This window comes from Salvia miltiorrhiza, chromosome 4, assembly GCF_028751815.1.
Source record: "Salvia miltiorrhiza cultivar Shanhuang (shh) chromosome 4, IMPLAD_Smil_shh, whole genome shotgun sequence".
NCBI lineage: Eukaryota > Viridiplantae > Streptophyta > Magnoliopsida > Lamiales > Lamiaceae > Salvia > Salvia miltiorrhiza.
Genome location: NC_080390.1, coordinates 51528065 through 51545713, shown reverse-complemented (window position 1 = coordinate 51545713; position 17649 = coordinate 51528065). Strand labels below are relative to the sequence as shown.

The following is a 17649-nucleotide window of genomic DNA, read 5'->3' as shown; positions in this document are numbered from 1 at the left end:
CCATTTTATGCTTGAACCAAGCGATGCGAATTTCTGTCTACGAACAATGAGATTCAGGGTTTAAATCCCAACGCTCTCCCTTCCCAAAGTCGAAAAAAAAAAGCAATATAGTATAATAAAAAGGACCTGTCCCTAGGGGTGGAAAATCGGGTTGCGGGTATCGGGTATACCCTCACCCGTCCCGATACCCGCGCGGGTATCGGGTACCCGATACCCACAAAATTCGGGTGGAGGGTCGGGTGCGGGTATCGCATCCTCAAAAATTGCGGGTAGAGGGTACCCTCGGGTATACCCGCGGATACCCGCATTACCCGCAAATAACATTATAAAATTAAAATTAAATAATTTTATTAGATTTTACTTTTAGGAATTAACCCCCAAATCCCCAAAACTCCTCCTAGCCCTAATTTTATGGATAATCGATGAAATAGAAAGGATATTTTCAATTTTTTTGTGAAATGCGGGACAAAATACCCTCTCGCGGGACGAAATATCCTCCAGTGGGACCAAAAACCCGCAAAATTACAATTAAAAAAAAAATCGCGGGACTGTGAGGGTACGCTCATACCCGCAGCGGATATCCACTGCGGGTATTCGGGTACCCGCATCGGGGAAGAGGGTCGGGTGAGGGTGCCGTTTTCGGCAGTTTTCGTCCCGCGGGTACCCACATTTTGCGGGTAGGGTACCCGCGGGTACCCGATTTTCCACCCCCTAGAGTTACTTACCATGTCAATTGTCACTTCTTGGTCATTGAGATTCACATCAATTCGAATTAATATTTAGGTATAGATATTACCGCTTTTTTTCTCCTTTTCAAAAACAAAATTGAAATGATTGAAGTTTTTCTATTTGGAATCGTGTTAGGTCTAATTCCTATTACTTTGGCTGGATTATTCGTAACTGCATATTTACAATACAGGCGTGGCAGTCCCTGTTAGGTGTAATATAACAAATGCACATGATAAGGAAGAGCTTGAATTTTCTATTTTGTGATTCAATAATAAACAAATCAAATGGGTTATTCGCTCGGTTCCTTTCTATGGATGCAAAACATGAGTGGCTGTCATCGACCGTTGGTGCAGTATAAGAAAGCATTATAGGAAAAGTAGGTATTAATTTTTCATCATAACTTTAATTTTCTACATACTCCTTTTCCGTGGACAAAGAAAACAGAGGAATTTGGTGGGTCGTCTCACTAAATTATGTTCCACATTGAAATTTAATTTCCTACTACAAAAAATAGGTATTCCGTCAAAAAATAAGGTATTATTTTTCGTTACAATTTAACGAAATTAGACATTTTTAATTTCTGTAATTAGCCCACATATTTGGGATGAAATTCAGTGTCTGATGCACAGTTTTGTGTGTAATCAGTCATTATTATACTTATTATTATAAAAATAAATTTATTTTAATATCATGAATTATACTTAATTTTTATTTCAAATAATTAATAACTAAAAAAACTATATACCATAATTTTGAATTTATCAACATGCTATTAACTAATAAAAATAAAATTAAATGATAAAAAATAATTATATACCTTCATTAGATGAAATAAACTCAATTAATTAATAATCACAAAATTGAACTAAGGCATATCAAATTAAAATTGAAGAATTATGTATATAATAAAAATAGAAAAAGTTGAAAGTAAATCAAGAAATGTGACACCAATTATGATAAGCTAAATCTCAATTCCTTATATTTTGTGCTCTAACCTTTGAGTATATTATCCAAAGTGTTAATACGGAAAAATACCCCTTTCTTATAAAAACTTATAAAATTGCCCACTTTTATTTATGAAAATGGACAATTTTATAAGTTTTTATAAGGATGTGGGCATTTTTGCAAATGTCCCTTATCCAAATTCATTTACGGCAATCCTGCGTATATGGCTATATATAGGTTGTGCCCTGATGCTTTGTGGTTCCGTACGAATCAAAAGGACCCACTTATGCTTGAATAAAGCACTTGTCATGCACTGTGTTAATAAAAGACATGCATCAGTCTCTGTGTTTGAGCTTTTTATTTACTCATCCAATATAATACGCCATCTGCACACAAAATTTAATTTATTTTTGTTATTTTTGGATGTTAATAAAAATTAATTCCTTTAAATTTTGAATGCTAAATGATGAGCCTCTTTCTTCACTCAAAATATAATTAATTATCATGATTAATACTCCCTTCGTCCCACCCAAGATGCAACATTTTTCTTTTTGTGCCGTCCCAACCAAGATGCTACATTCTTTATTTGGCAAAAACTAACACTAATTAAATATTTTCTTATTACATTCTCTCTCCTACTTTATCACATTTTTATTTTCTCTTTCTTACTTTATCACTAATTAAATATTTTCTTATTACATTCTCTCTCCTACTTTATCACTTTATTACTTCTTCTCTCCTACTTTATCACTCATTCCTTAAATCTTGTGCCCAAAAGCAATGTTGCATCTTAAGTGGGACGGAGGGAGTACTATTTTTTGTATGAGACTCCTTCTCTATTCACAATACACTCAATTAATCTATACTAATAGAAAAAATGCATTTGACACAAAATATAGAGTGCTTATTTTTTAATTTTAAAAATAGAGTACTTATTATATGGAGTATGTATTAATATTTTATTTTAAGGGTAAATTTTTAAATTATATACTATTATATATCTATAAGAATATATTAATTCATTTGATATCACACTAAATCTATTTAATACTAGTATATATCTAGATCTCATGCTATCACTATCTTAATTTTTCATTCTTGAAATAAAATCTATTTATAACCATTCAGTAAGAAACATGAATTAATTATCTATAACTAAACTAATCTTTCATTGCTACAATAAAAAATATATTTGTGGTTTGACTTCACTTTTCTACTAAAAGAAAAAAAAATTAGATCTTAAAAATACATTAACAACATATTAATTCGGTTTTATATTAACCATGAAAAGAATAATTTTTCAATTTTTTTATATTAATTACTCCACCCGTCCACGAAACATCTTTCTAAGGGGAGCGGACACGAGTTTGAAAAAACAAGTTGTGCATTTGGTGAGTGTAAAAGAGGTCTTACAAATGAGAAAAAGTTATGATAGTTAATGAGATTATTTCCAAAAATGGTGAGGTCCATTAGTGACAATGTGTGTAAATATATGAGAATTGTAAGGGCAATAGCTAATAAAGTTATTTTTCAAATAGAATATGAAGAGGTTTTGTGGACCGATGAAAATAAAAAATTAGAAAAAAGTTTCATATACGGAACATAAAATTTAGGGAAAATAGCACCAAAATTCTTGTGGTTTCGCGAAATTCGCATATTTCTCTTGACCTTCAAAAGGTAGTCATAAATCCTTAACCGTTGCTCCGATTCTCGTTTTTCCCTTAAGTGACGTTTTCCGGCCATTAATTAGATGCGTGTCACCAATGTGGCGCACTTATGCTGAGTAGATTAATTAGAAGCTAAACGACGTCGTTTTGCGTCTAACATAATAGCGTCAAAATCCCTTAAATTTGGCGCGATTCTCTTTTTTCCCTTGATCTTAAAATGATGTTTTCTTGCCGTTTTGCTGAGCTTCTTATTGAGGATGTTGGTTTGGTTGAGGGAACAAGGCGGTCGGCGGTTGTGTGCCGTCGTCTGACTTAGGTGCAGAGTTGAGAGAGATGAGGGAGGCTGGGGTCGGTGGCGGCGGTGTCGCTGCACTGCCCAGCCAAGGGCAGATGGCAGAGGACAGAGAGGGAGATTCAGAGGGTGTTTCAGTTTGAGGGAGTACAGAGAAGGATGAGGCCGACGCTCCTCGCCGGAGTTACAGCAGTGGTCGCCTCGTGCTTGTGTGTCCGAAGCGGCCGGAGAAGAAGAGGGAAGAAGGGATCTGTAAAGAGAGGAGAGAGGGGTTAGTGGGAGAGAAGCGGCCTGGTCGCGGCCGCCGGAGGAGAAGAGAGGAGAAGGGATCTATAAAGAGATGATAGAGGGGTTAGCGGGAGAGTGGCGACAACGCCTGGTCGCGGTGGCTGGAGGAGAAGAGAGGAGAGGAGCAGATCATCTCTGAAGAATCCTAATTTCATTTAAAACGACAACGTTTAATGTTCTCACTTAAATACAGTCAGCGATTTGTCGGAAATTTAATCCTACGTGGATTTCCGACAGCCATGTCAGTATAAGTTTAGGGGCCGATCAATTTTATGAGAAAAATAATAATCATGATTAAGTTCAAGGATTTAATCACTACCTTTTGAAGGTCAAAGGAAATATGCGAATTTCGCGAAATTACAAAAGTTTTGGTGCTACTTCCCCTAAAATTTATTACAAGTATCCAACTTTAACAATTTATTAATGTTAAAATTGGTTTTGTCCTCTTATGGGATTTTCTGTGGAGGGAGATAGTATTAAACAAATCAAATGGATTATATATTATAGTCGATTCCTTATTAAGGATGCAAAGCATAAGTGGCTGTCATCGATCGTTGGTGCAGTATAAGAAAGCATGAGGGAAACAGATTAAGTCGATCGTCCATTCCAATTTCCTCTTTTGTCTTTTTCCTACAAACATTAATTATTAGTTGAGAAACAAAGAAGGGGAAAAAGTAGTCGAAGAAAAATGGCAAAAGTTGAAGTAATATCCTCATGTATTATTAGGATTGCAGGAAGTAATGCAAATCCCATCTCAAGATTGGATTTAACTCCATGGGATTTGCAATTACTCCCACTCGATCCCATCCAAAAAGGCCTTCTCTTTCACATTAGTCCTCAATCCCAACAAACCCTAATCGATCACCTCAAAAGCTCACTCTCCCGCACGCTAGAATTCTTCCCTCCGCTCGCCGGCCGCCTCGCCAGCACCGCCCACGACGATGGCACTATCAGTTTCTTCCTCAACTGCAACAACGCCGGAGCTGAGTTCGTTCATGCAGTGGCCGTCGAAACATCGGTGTCCGACATCTCCGAGCCAAAACGCATACCTAAAATATTAGCTTCCTTCTTCCCACAAAACAGCCTTCCCAATTGGGATGGCGTTTCGAAGCCTCTGCTTGCGGTGCAAGTGACGGAGCTCGTTGACGGCGTTTTCATTGCCTGCACGGCGAATCACGTCGTCGTCGATGGGATCTCTTTCTGGCATTTCGTCAACTCCTGGTCGGAAATCTCCCGCGGTTTTGCTACGATTTCAAAAACCCCAGTTTTCAAACGCGACGTCGACGTCAAGCGCCCCTTCCGTCTTCCACGGCTGGAGCAGGATCCGTCGCGCTGCTCCGCTCCACCTCTGCTGCTCGAGAGGGTCTTCCATTTCAGCAAACAGACCCTATCCAAACTCAAAGCCAGGGCCAACTCCGAAGCTGCCACCGACAAAATCTCGTCGCTACAAGCGCTCTCGGCCCATCTATGGCGGAGCGTTTGGCGCTGCCGCTTCCTCGACGATCAGAGATGCCAGGAAGCTCCATTCGTGATGCTAGTAGGTGGGAGGGCACGCATCCCGTTGCCAGAGGGCTATTTCGGGAACGCAGTTATGGGTGCTAAAACGACCGTCAGCGCCGCCGAGCTGGTGCACGAGGGAATCGGGCATGCGGCCATGAAGATCAATGAGATGGTGGCACAGCAAACCAGGGAAGCAATAATCAAACAGATGGAAGATTGGGCGGTTAATCCCACTTTTCTCCGGAAAGGGGGTTTGGCCGTCGTCATCACAAGCTCGCCGCGCCACAATGTGTACGGCAATGACTTTGGGTGGGGGAAACCGCTTGCTGTAAGAAGTGGGCCGGGCCAGAAATCTGATGGAAAAATGACTCTATTCCCAGCCGCGGAAACCGGCGGCATCGACGTCGAAGTTTGCTTGGCGCCGGAGACGTTGCGGGCGATTGAAGGTGACGCTGAATTTATCGAAGCTTTCACTGTGTGAGGATAACGAAATAATTACTGCGTCAGTATGATATTCGTCGTGGTAATAAATTGTGGTTTTTACTATGAAATTAGTAAATCATTCCGTGAGTATGATTTTCTATTTGTTAATCATATTTTGACAAGTGTGTTGAAGTTATGAGCACAATAAAAAAATTATTGTTTGTAACCATGTCCATGAATAGTATATTTTTTCTATTCTTATTTGACAAGTGTGTCGAGAAGTTTCCTTCAAAAAAAAAAAAAAAGTGTGTCGAGAAATTATGACCTATGAGTATAATGAGATATGATTTCTAGTACTAATAATATATAATAGCTCTAAACAAACGGTTTGCTTAATAAATATCAATGATAGTTATAAAACTAAAAATAAATTATTTCAAATTATTTATTGTATAAATATACTATTTCATCTATCCACAAAAAGAAATCTTAAGAAAGGTCAATACTAGTTATAATAAGATAATATCTGTTTATTTAATTAGAGGGGAAAGAGCTCCACAAGTAAAAAAAAAAAAAAAAAACAGAGAGAAAATTAATAAGAGAAAGAGTATGACAAATTAAAAGATGGGACACAAATGACAATATGTGTAAGATGTAATCATTTTAATTAATTAAGGATAATAATTAATAAGATTATTTTAAAAAAAAAGGCGGATAATATTATCGTGGACGAACGAAAATGACAAATTATGACTTTTTTCGTGAACGGAGGTAATCCTTTATTTCTAAGAAAATTGTAACAAAATATATTTAAAAAAATAAAGGAAAATATAAATAAAAATTTGAAAAATAGAAAAGAGAAACATAAAACCTAAATAAAAATTTAAAAATTTCAAAAAATCACCACAACTACCCCACCAGGCAGCGTCTCGAAAATTCGATCCCAGGATTGAGGACTGGTTGAGGGGATGGTTTTGATATTTTTCTTTGGCTCAATGGTTTTGATATAGTATTTCTTTTTGAGAAATGGTTTTGATATTTTTATTTGAATATTTTTCAATAAATTTTTATAAAATAAAATTTGATTTTTAAATTTTAAATTAATGGTAAAAAAAGTGTATTCTAATAAAAGAGTTTATAATAAAATTTAAATAAAATTCGATTATTTTTGTGGCTACTATCAATTTATGTTAAAGTAAAATAATTATTTTAATATTTGCTTCTTATTTTTATTTGAGTTTCGATAATCAGAGTAATTAATAAACTTTTGTAAGTTGTAATCCGCGCACATATTTATGAATATTTCCTGATATTCCCCTCGTTTCATTCCATAATGATTTCTTTATATTGCCTGTCCGTTAATTTCAAAATCTAGTATAATTTACTTATTATTTATTTTTAAGAAATCGTATCGGGACTTTATTCTCTTCTATTAACATTATAACTTTATAAGTGATGAGATACGTGTCGCTTAGTCGATCCTCTATATATTATCTACTAGAATGTAAGCACGTATTTCGACGAAAAATTATTGATTTTTTTAATTATATTTAGATTATACATCGACTACCAAAAAAAAATTCTATTAGTGACATAAGGTTTGATAGCTATTATGTGTGTCATAAAAATTAGTGACTTTTGAAAATGTCACTATTAGTGATTAACTACATTATCAAATGTCACTAAATTTTGTGACACGCATAATAGTTACCAAACTTTATGTCACTAGTAGAATTTTTTTTGTAGTGACCATTCTTCCACAAAAAATAATTCATTTTGTCATTTTGGGATGTCTACAAAAATTAGTCCATTTTCATTTTTGACAACTATCTATCATATAGTGGGCCATAATCCCCGCTCACAATAGAATTAATTATCATTATAAACAATATTTTTAAGTGAGATTATTTCTTCATTCACAATACAATTGCTATTTTTATTAAAATTCATGTCGCCTTTTATTATATTTTTTATATTTAAAATATATAAATATTAGAATTAATAGTAGATGATGCTTGTTTTAAAAACAAAAAAATGAGAATAGAGATATCTCAAAATGCTTAAATTCTAGAATGTCACGGAGACAAGTTTAATTGGTTTTCCTATTATAAAGAAGATTTGTGTTTTATTCTCTATTGTTATATTATGTTTGTAGATAAATAATACGTGGCAATTTCAAAATTAAAATTTAATAATGTTAGCCAATTAATGGTCTTAAGTAATTAATCTACCTATAATTAAATAATTTTAGAGAAGGGATAAGTTGTCCAAATTAATTTCCCGCGAGTGGAGATTCATCTTTCATCTACTTTTGAAACAATAATAATTTATTCCTTATTCAAATCAGTTGACGTGATACAATTAGTTGCGAGTATCGATCGATAACACTTTTGACTTAGCCAATTGAAATTAAGCAGCCAAACTAAGTTTTAAGAAAACCTTACTCGTCTACTTAATTACCTAACAAACTGTCTCATGGATTGCAGTTTTGCTTCTCTATTAAGCCTACAGCTCTCTTCATCATTTATTTTTCGAAGCGTAGAGCTCTCGCCACCATTTATTTATTAATTGAATCCGTTAACGTACCCTTGTAGTCAGTCGCATCAAACAAAATTTTTTTATTTTATTTTTTAAAATCTTTAGCGTGGTCAAATTATCCCTATTTTTGTATAAATAATTGTACAATATAGTCCCTATCATCAAATTAATTATAAAAAAAATTAATTTTCCGAAATTTTAATTTGAAACTAATCGTCAAATTAAATCATAAAAAGTTATATTTTCGAAATTTTAAACTTGAAACTAATTGACATAACCCCACCATTTTTTTTTTTTTTTTGTGGACATCTGGCCCTACTTGTAGTATAAAAATCTTTCAAACTTGCTTATGTATATCCAAATTTATGCTGTCAAAACTCTAGAGGGATTTTGTAACAAATTGTACATTGCATACATATATAATAATTACTCCCTCCTATTCGGAAAGAGTATGTTTAGTTGTTTGATATGTATTTTAATAAATATTAGATTAATATATTGTGTGGGGAGAAAGAGATTTTATGAGTGCGATAGAAATAATGATGGACAATATTGATAAAATAGTAAATAAATATTGAAAATGATGATATAAAAAATAAGATATTAGCAGTAGGATCATGTTCAAAAATAGATTGTGCATATTTTTGTGAAACGGACGAAAAAGGAAAGTATGCATACTCTTCTAGAACGGATTAAGTTTATGATAAGGACATATTTACTTGTAACGATTAATCTAAATATATAACATAGACTAATCCATTATTTATTAAGTAAGATTGGAACTTCCATCAGAATATTTCAAGATCCTTGATAATCTCTATTAATTGAACTAATTTTGATTGATTCATATCTCAATTGAATGAGTGTTTACTTCTCATGATTGATAAGAATATGGTTGCGTATTTAATTTTATTCTGGTCATCACTAAGATTTCTTCAATCTCACAATTTTAATTAAATATGAATACAAAATTAGCTAATGTGATACTTCCCATGTCTTTTAAGAGTATGCAATTTTTTTTATTGACATATGTTTTATTAAATATTAGGTGAGTGTGTTATGAGTGGAGAAAATTATTCTTTTTTATTAGTGTTATGTTAGTGAGAAACAAAATAATGGGTTCATAGTGGATAAAGTTATGAATAAATTGAAAAAGTAAGGATAAAAACTAAAGGTTTATGATAGGATAATATTCAAAAATAAAAAATACATACTTTTGTGAGTCATCAAAATGTCAAAAAATAAAAATTCTTATGGGATAGAGGTTGTAGAACTTATCTAAAGTGTTGAGACTCAAAGTTCCAATAATATAAACATACAATTGATTAGTGTATATTATTTTTATGCATCTAAACTCGAGCTGATAAATTGTACTGATCGAATTACAATCGTGTCGATCAGATAATGATACAATTTGTGAAGGCCAAATCTGAACCTGACCAATTACTGATAAAGTAGCACACGTACATATCATTTTTTTCTAAGAAAATATATTGATTTACTTAAGATAAGACGTTCTATATATATAAAAATTAAAATAAAAGAATGAAACTACGTATTGAATCATCTTTCCTTAAAAGTTGACATGCATTGTGGATGTGAATGTGATCGAAAATTCTGGAGCGTTACAATTTTTTGGATTGTTACACGTGTGCCCTTTTTAAGTTTGGCCGTTTGGGTTCTTCTAGGACCTCACAATTTAATTATTTCTTAATATTTTTAGACACACGGATTAATTAAAATTTAAAATTCTGTTGAACGATACTAATTTAAAATATTTCAGAACAGTCATTCAAAATACGTTGTTTGCGAAATTCCAACAAGGCAAATTGGCGGAAACTTACTGATATGGGCCAAATGAAAATAGATTTAATAATATATTTAGATTCGAGTTTATTGTCGCATAATTTTTAAATTATTTATTTTTCTATTAATAAAAATATAAATCGTTATTTATGTTCATTACCTAAATTATGAATTGACATTTTTTTGAAGGAATTATGAATTAACATTATCTACACATCTTATTGATAAAAGTTTGATTCTTTCGATCATGTCTAAATCTTTTTTTTTTTAATGTCTAAATCTTAGTATATATAACATAAATATTTAATCATCAAACAAATTAAGTGTCATAATATTCACTTTCTAATCTAAAATGTACATTAGTAGATTTGAATATAAACGTAATTAGGAATTTTAAAGTTATTTAATTCACGCTTGCGGGTATGGGTAGTATTCTCACTTTTATATGGGTAGTGGTCCCGACTGCGTGCACATAATTTTCCCATCTTTGTGTGATGTGGATGTTCTGTCTGCGTGTTGGTTACTTATTTAATTATATAACAATTAAATACCTCTTGTAATTCTAAAAAAAAATCATGTTCTTTTCCACGAAACATGTAAGGTCAATTCATATAAAACAAGAATAAAACTAAAAATAAATACAACTTGGGAAACCAAACGTGTTTAGTCAATTCTTATAAAACAAGAAGCCAGTGACACACACACACACACACAAAAAAAAAACAACATAAACATGATTTAAGTAAAAAAATTATCTTGTAATGAGGGCTTAATTCCCGTGACTTGAGGTGATCGCCTTTGAAATGTAATGTAAGTCTCTTTTTTTTGGAGCCTTTGAAATGCAAATCTTATACTCACACAAGCAAAGGCTGAAGTTTGCCTTGACTTATAATATTCCTTAATTAGCTAATAATTGGTTAATTTCAAAGAATAATGTCCAATTTGTGCTTAAAGAAAGAAATAAAAATAAAATAAAAAATTGAACATTGCGTTAAATCTCCATGACCATCACTAGTTAATTAGAACTAGATAATAGTTCTGCTTTTAAATTTACATCACTGGCTAATTAAATAAATCTGAATCCTGGTCTTACGTTTACTTACAACATGCATTGCGTCCATTGATTTTGTAGTACGTATTGTTTGATCAAGTTGTGGATTAGTTAATTACTTCTTGCAGCTAGCGAATATTATACTAGTCCTAATTAACCTCAACTAGAGTAATGATTTCTTTTTGAAGAAAGCAGATAGTATTAAATACTCATGTGTTCGATTTTTGTGTATATATGTAGTAGTATACAGATATTGATCGAGAGTCAATCATAAAAAATTCATACTAGGTTGCTTCGTATTGCAAAGGAAGCAATAAATTCGGTATACTATAGCTTACATATAGTTACATGGTCATGTCAATTAACAAGTCAAACTTATTTGGCTAACTTTACGCTTACGAGGGAAACCAAACTATTAAATTAGTACATATTGGTCACCCTAGCTAGTATGATAAAATTAATATCATTTGCATTAGAAATTGAGTCCCAAATGTAACTATTATATATATGCCATGGTCTTGCAACTTGTGCATAAAACCCTATTTGTCTTTAATAGAAAGCATGCATGGCTAGACTTTTTCGAAATGCTACCCTGTTTTCAGAATTTTCTTTCTTTTGTGCGTATACGAGCAGAGAGAACGTATGTTATACATTTATTTGATAAAAACAAAAAAAATATATATAAAATTTGTTGTATTTAATTTTTTATAAGTAGCATTTGGTCTATTTAATTTTATAACTATAATAAAAAAAAATCTCTTTAAAGTAATACTCCCTCGAAAGAACTTTCTATTTTTTCTTTTTGGGACGTCTATAAAAAAAATCATACCTATTTTTGGACTATATCCCACCACTTACTTTTCACTTTTCACTTTTCACCACTCTCAATACTAATTACAACATATTTTCACCATTCTCAATACACTCAACAACTTTTTCTCACAATTAACAAATTTTATCTTAAAACTTGTGCATTCCCTCCTCGGTCCCAACTTGGGTCAATTAAAAGAATGATAACTTTTAATAAAATAGAGTGATATTTTTTTAGAATGATTTTATTGTTGAATCATCTTCAGCTTGATTATCGTTAGGATAAGATCCCGATATATATCAAATAAATTTTGGATAAGGTTGTAATAAGGATATAATAGACCATCTATATTTTGTGCCCAATACACTTTTTATTAGCATAGATTGATTTTGGAATAAATTCTAATTATGTTTTTGGCATTATGAATATCTAAAACGGCCTTTTGCCTTCTTCTAATTCTTGTTACATAAATTAAAGGGTGAATATCACTTTATTCAGTAGCATCAAATAAGCCACGTCAAGATTTCATGAGCCGAAAAATTGATAAATGACGTTTTTTTATAACATTTGTTATAGTTCATGACAATTTTGATAAGCGGGAATAGTTTAAGGTTTATAGTAATATTTACGTGAAATTAAAAAAACCGGAGTAAATATATGTATCTTCATGTGTGTTTAATCTCTTTATTTCTATAATTATCAAAAAAAATGAAAGATGAAAAGAAAAAAAAATGACAAACTTATAAAGTAAAAGAAAAGTTCATAAGTGGATGTGTGACAAAATAGTCTAGAATGAAAAGTTTAAAAAGTTAACAACAATCTCATATAAAGTCGGTGACAAAATGATTAATTATTTGAAATAGTATAAATAGGTTCAATGTAAATTATAATGATGAAGTTGAACACAAATAAAAGAAACATACGTTTATTGATTTAATGATAAAATAATTAATGTCTAAAATGCAAAATTTTAAATTCGAATCTACCATCGTACATATCAACCGTTTGTAATTCAAAATCATAAATTACGAATGTAATTGCTAGCTTTCAATTGTGTTGGGTCTCTTGAGCTTGTCCAAGACATATAATATAATTATCGGCCCATGAATGAAAATTGAAAAGGATGATTCTATAGGTAGACTTCATTTTTCATTATAACTCTTTAATTATTAGGAGTTGGGCATTAATTGATTGTGGAAAATGCATGTCATGTTTTTCTTGAATATTGTGTTAATTAGGATCTAGAAGTAGATCCTGTTGTGCATAGCTCGAAAGCAAATACTGTTACCAAGTGTATGTCTGTATAAGAAGTACTGTTTATATGAGCAACAACTCTAATCTGGATTGCTCAAACATGAATTCGTATTCCCATGATGTGAAAATTCACGCTACATGTGCATGTATTGGCCTAACGGTAGATCCTGAGTTTGAGTCCATCATCGTACGATTTATAATTTTTTTTTATTTACTTGTGTAATATATGAGAAAAAAAAAACTACTTTTTCTCATTGTGTTGTTATTTCTCTTTCTTAAAAATCTGAGGACTGTAGTGATGAAATTATTATTTTATCAAAATTTAAAGTTGCGGGCTTTATTATTGTTGTTGTTGTTTAAGGGCCACATGATGACGACTGATGAGAGAAAAAAAAAATGAGGCCTTAAAATCACCCAATTGAAAATATGCCAAGCTTCTAAGTAAGTTTAATCAGCCCATGATCAAGCCGACATTAACGGGCCGGTTTGGAAAGTATCCAGCTGTGACGAGAAAACATATTTGATTTTGTCAGCTAAAGGAAAAACATATTTGGTTTTGTTTGTTAATTTAGAAATCAATTTTATACTATAGAACTATGACTTACCATATATACAACTATTTTTACCTTGAAATTCACATACACGCATGCGTTGAACCTACAACTCAACACATATATAATTGCATCAGCTTAGCCGAACTTTCGAAGAGAAAATTTAAATCAAACCTATGTAAAATATTTGGAATCTGAATTACTGCTATTCTTTTTTCCGTTTTCTAGCAATAACCGGCCGAATTTTTATGAAATTGTAGTTAGATCAGTTCACTTATTAGGGTTGAGATTTGGGTTTGAACAGCGAATAGATTGACGTCACAGCCTCAAAATTCGTGTTTTTTTTATATACTAGTGTACCTCCCGCGCTATGCACGACGATTGTTGTATATACTGTAAAAATAATATTTAATTAATAAATGCAAAAATTAATTTGTTACCTTTCTTAAAGTAATAAGTGAAATATAAAAATTATATAAATATACATGCATTGCATATATTTTATTTTCAAATTTTATATTTAATTTTGGTAAACTTTCTCGTCGTTGAGAATTATGTGGTTGAGTGAAACCCACACCCGCATTGGGCTCGCCCAGCCCGGTCCTCCCTCACAATCATCCCTTTTATCCCTTTCCACCTCGGTCAATTAAACAAATAATCATTTTTTTAATATTAAAAATGTCATTTGCATGTATTAAAATTATAATTTTTAATATATCATTAATTTTATTAGTTTTATTTATTTTTATAAAAAAAAGTTACATATTAGTAAATATTTTACTATATCATCCATATTTAAAAAAAAATTACTCCCTCCGTCCCACTGTATCTGAGACTCTTTGTATTTAAGGTGTCCCACTGTAAGTGAGACTTTTTCCTTTTTTAGTAAAGATTTTACCCTTTAACACATTTTCACTTTTTCACATACAAACAAAATACACTTTTTTTAATTCGTGTCCAAAAAAAGGTCTCACATACAATGGGACAGAGGGAGTATTTACTTTTATATTTTTATATAGAGTAAGATTTAATAATCAATTACTTAGATGAGAGATTGAAACTGTAGGTATATATCCACATGAACTATCGTGGTAGACCACAAAATATATATGAAGTATGTTACTAATCTAATTTAATAATATTAAAATTTAAATTAAATTATTATAAAATTTTTCTATTTTTCTTTCCATCTCGGAACATACGTATATTATGTTTGAATTTGTTAAAACTTAAATTGATTATAATTTATTTATTTCAAATTAATTTTCTACATATTATATAGTATCAAATTAGTGGAATTTATTTATAAATACTGTAATAGATATTTGTATACATTGTTTTGGAGGACGTCCCAAAAAGGAAAAAGATGAAGTTATTTCAGGGACGGAGGGAGTAGAATTTTTACTTCTACTTGTTTAACTATTTTTACTTTTTACTAGTTTATATTAAAATAAGTTTTATTTTAGTCCATCTCTATAAAAAAATTAAAATTTTAATTATGTAGTGATATAAAAATTTATTTTAAAATATAAATAATGAACCATTTTTAGTTTGTAGATTATGAAAGCCTACTGTAAATTCATCACTTATATTTGATGGTTTTATAGTTTTTTTTTTAAGATTCAGATGGTTTTATAGTCTTAGGTTCGAATTGGAGAAAATTTTAATTTCTGAATCCGTACTTTTTCATTATAAGTTCATATATATTCTACATTAAATTCATGAGTTTGTAGTATATATTTTAAAGGGATATTTTCCGTAAAATACACGAACGTTCAACAAATTCTGATTTTTCCATAACCTTTAAAGTTTCAAAAAAGATACGCACCATCTTTCGATTTTTTTTTTATTTTGTCCCACGGACCGGGTACGAAATACCCCTAAATAGAAGTTGATTTTAGGGCATTTGACTTAAATTTTTTGATACCTAAGCGTGACGGATAATAAATGTGGCATAATAAAGTCGATACATTGGCTTAGGTATCAACAAATTAATCTAAGTCATAAACTCTAAAATCAATTTCTATTTGAAGGTATTTCACATTGATGGGAAAAATCAGAAAAAATCGAAAAATGGTATTTTTTTTTTCAAATTTTAAAGGTTATGGGAAAAATCAAAATTTGCTTAAAATTCGTGTATTTTACTGTAAATTAATATCCTTGTTTTAAAAGAAGTTTGTAGCTGAATCCTTCCATATAATTTTGCGTATTACGACTGGCATAACCATTTCCAAATTTTATTTTCATCTGTCTTTATTATAAATACTATATTATTATTATTATCGCCGCCATATCATCGTCGTTATCATCATCCTCGTCATATTTGGTGATCTATTTGATAGAATTAAAATTCAAAGTCAAAGTCGAAATTTTCTTTTAAAAAGTTTGGACAATTTATTCTCTTGTTTAGTACAATTAATTCTTCGATAAACTTTCTTTTTTCAAAGGTTTTAACAGGTCAAAACAAGGCTCATTAGCTAATGCTTTAATTCATATGCCTCTGTTTAATACAATAGTTTTTGCATGGAATTAGGTAATTAAAGAATTATAGCAATTTAGATGATACATAAAGAACACCATCAAATTTGTAAGCTTGAATGAAACCGCGCGGTAATGGCCGAATACAAAGTGTTAAAAAGGCTTCGAATATCCTGGTTTATCTTCAAGGAATATTCAAATTCAGAGAGATATTCCACTTTTTAATCATGAATGTCACCATTAAAAAAAAAAAATCATGAATGTCACCATATAGTTAATTAGCTATTGTATATGTATTTTGGACTGTAGTCTCTTTATAAACAAACACAAATCCATACCTATTATAAAAAGCCTTATTTTACAAAATTTGGTTTACCTATTGTATCTCTCATATATACTTAATTTAAGATTAATTGTGTAATTTAATATATTATGCATATAATAAATCTAAAAATATTTATGATTTATATTACAATAGTCACTACAAAAAAAAAGGTTAATAATGTTTTATGTTCTAAACTTTCATTTTCTCCTAAAAATCCTCAACTTTCAATTTTTTTCATAAAATGTCCCACTATACAAAATTCGGTGACAAAAAGATGAATTATCTCGCTGAAAGAAATATTTTGGGGACCACTATTGTTGGAAAACCATACTGAGAACCATATTGTTGGAAAACGGTGAAAGTTTGAGATTTTTTTTTATCATCTTTCCGTCATCGAATTTTGTATAGCGGGACATTTTGTGGAAAAAACTGAAAGTTGAGGGTTTTTTAGGAGAAAATGAAAGTTCGGACATTTTGTGGAAAACGCTGAAAGTTCGGGACATAATACACTATTAACCCAAAAAAAATTCTATTAGTGACATGAGGCTTGGTAGCTAATATTTGTATCATAAAATTTAGTGGCGTTTGAAAATGTAACTATTAGTGGTTAACTACATCATCAAATGTCACTAATTTTTATGACACATATAATAATTATGAAGCCTCATGTCACTAGCAAGTGATTTTTTTTTTGTATTGAGTTATCAAGACTCTTCGTCCAATAAGTTACTATTTTTTATTACTATATAAATTAATAATTTAGAATTACAATACAAAAGGATTACTTAATAGTTTTATTAGAAGTTTAATTTTGCTAGAATCCTTGTAATTAAAATTAGTTATGTGAAGATGAAACCTAGAAATTAAATACGACTACAAAATTAGGTGATGCTTAAATAATTAAAATTAACTTTTTATACTAAATTTAGATTTTTTCTTCTTCTTAATTTTATGAGTTGTATAACATTCTACGTTTCAAAATTTATCCAAT

The 17649-nt window shown here is 31.0% G+C and overlaps 2 protein-coding genes across 3 annotated transcripts in view; both read left to right on the top strand.

Annotated features, from left to right (window-relative positions):
* LOC131020400 (uncharacterized acetyltransferase At3g50280-like) overlaps positions 1-17649 on the top strand; it is an 88719-nt gene that overhangs the window by 16351 nt on the left and 54719 nt on the right. The window lies entirely within an intron of this gene.
* Positions 4453-6105, top strand: LOC131020401 (uncharacterized acetyltransferase At3g50280-like). Its single transcript, XM_057949179.1, has one exon. The coding sequence runs from the start codon at positions 4610-4612 to the stop codon at positions 5900-5902; it is 1293 nt and encodes a 430-aa protein (XP_057805162.1). The 5' UTR covers positions 4453-4609; the 3' UTR covers positions 5903-6105.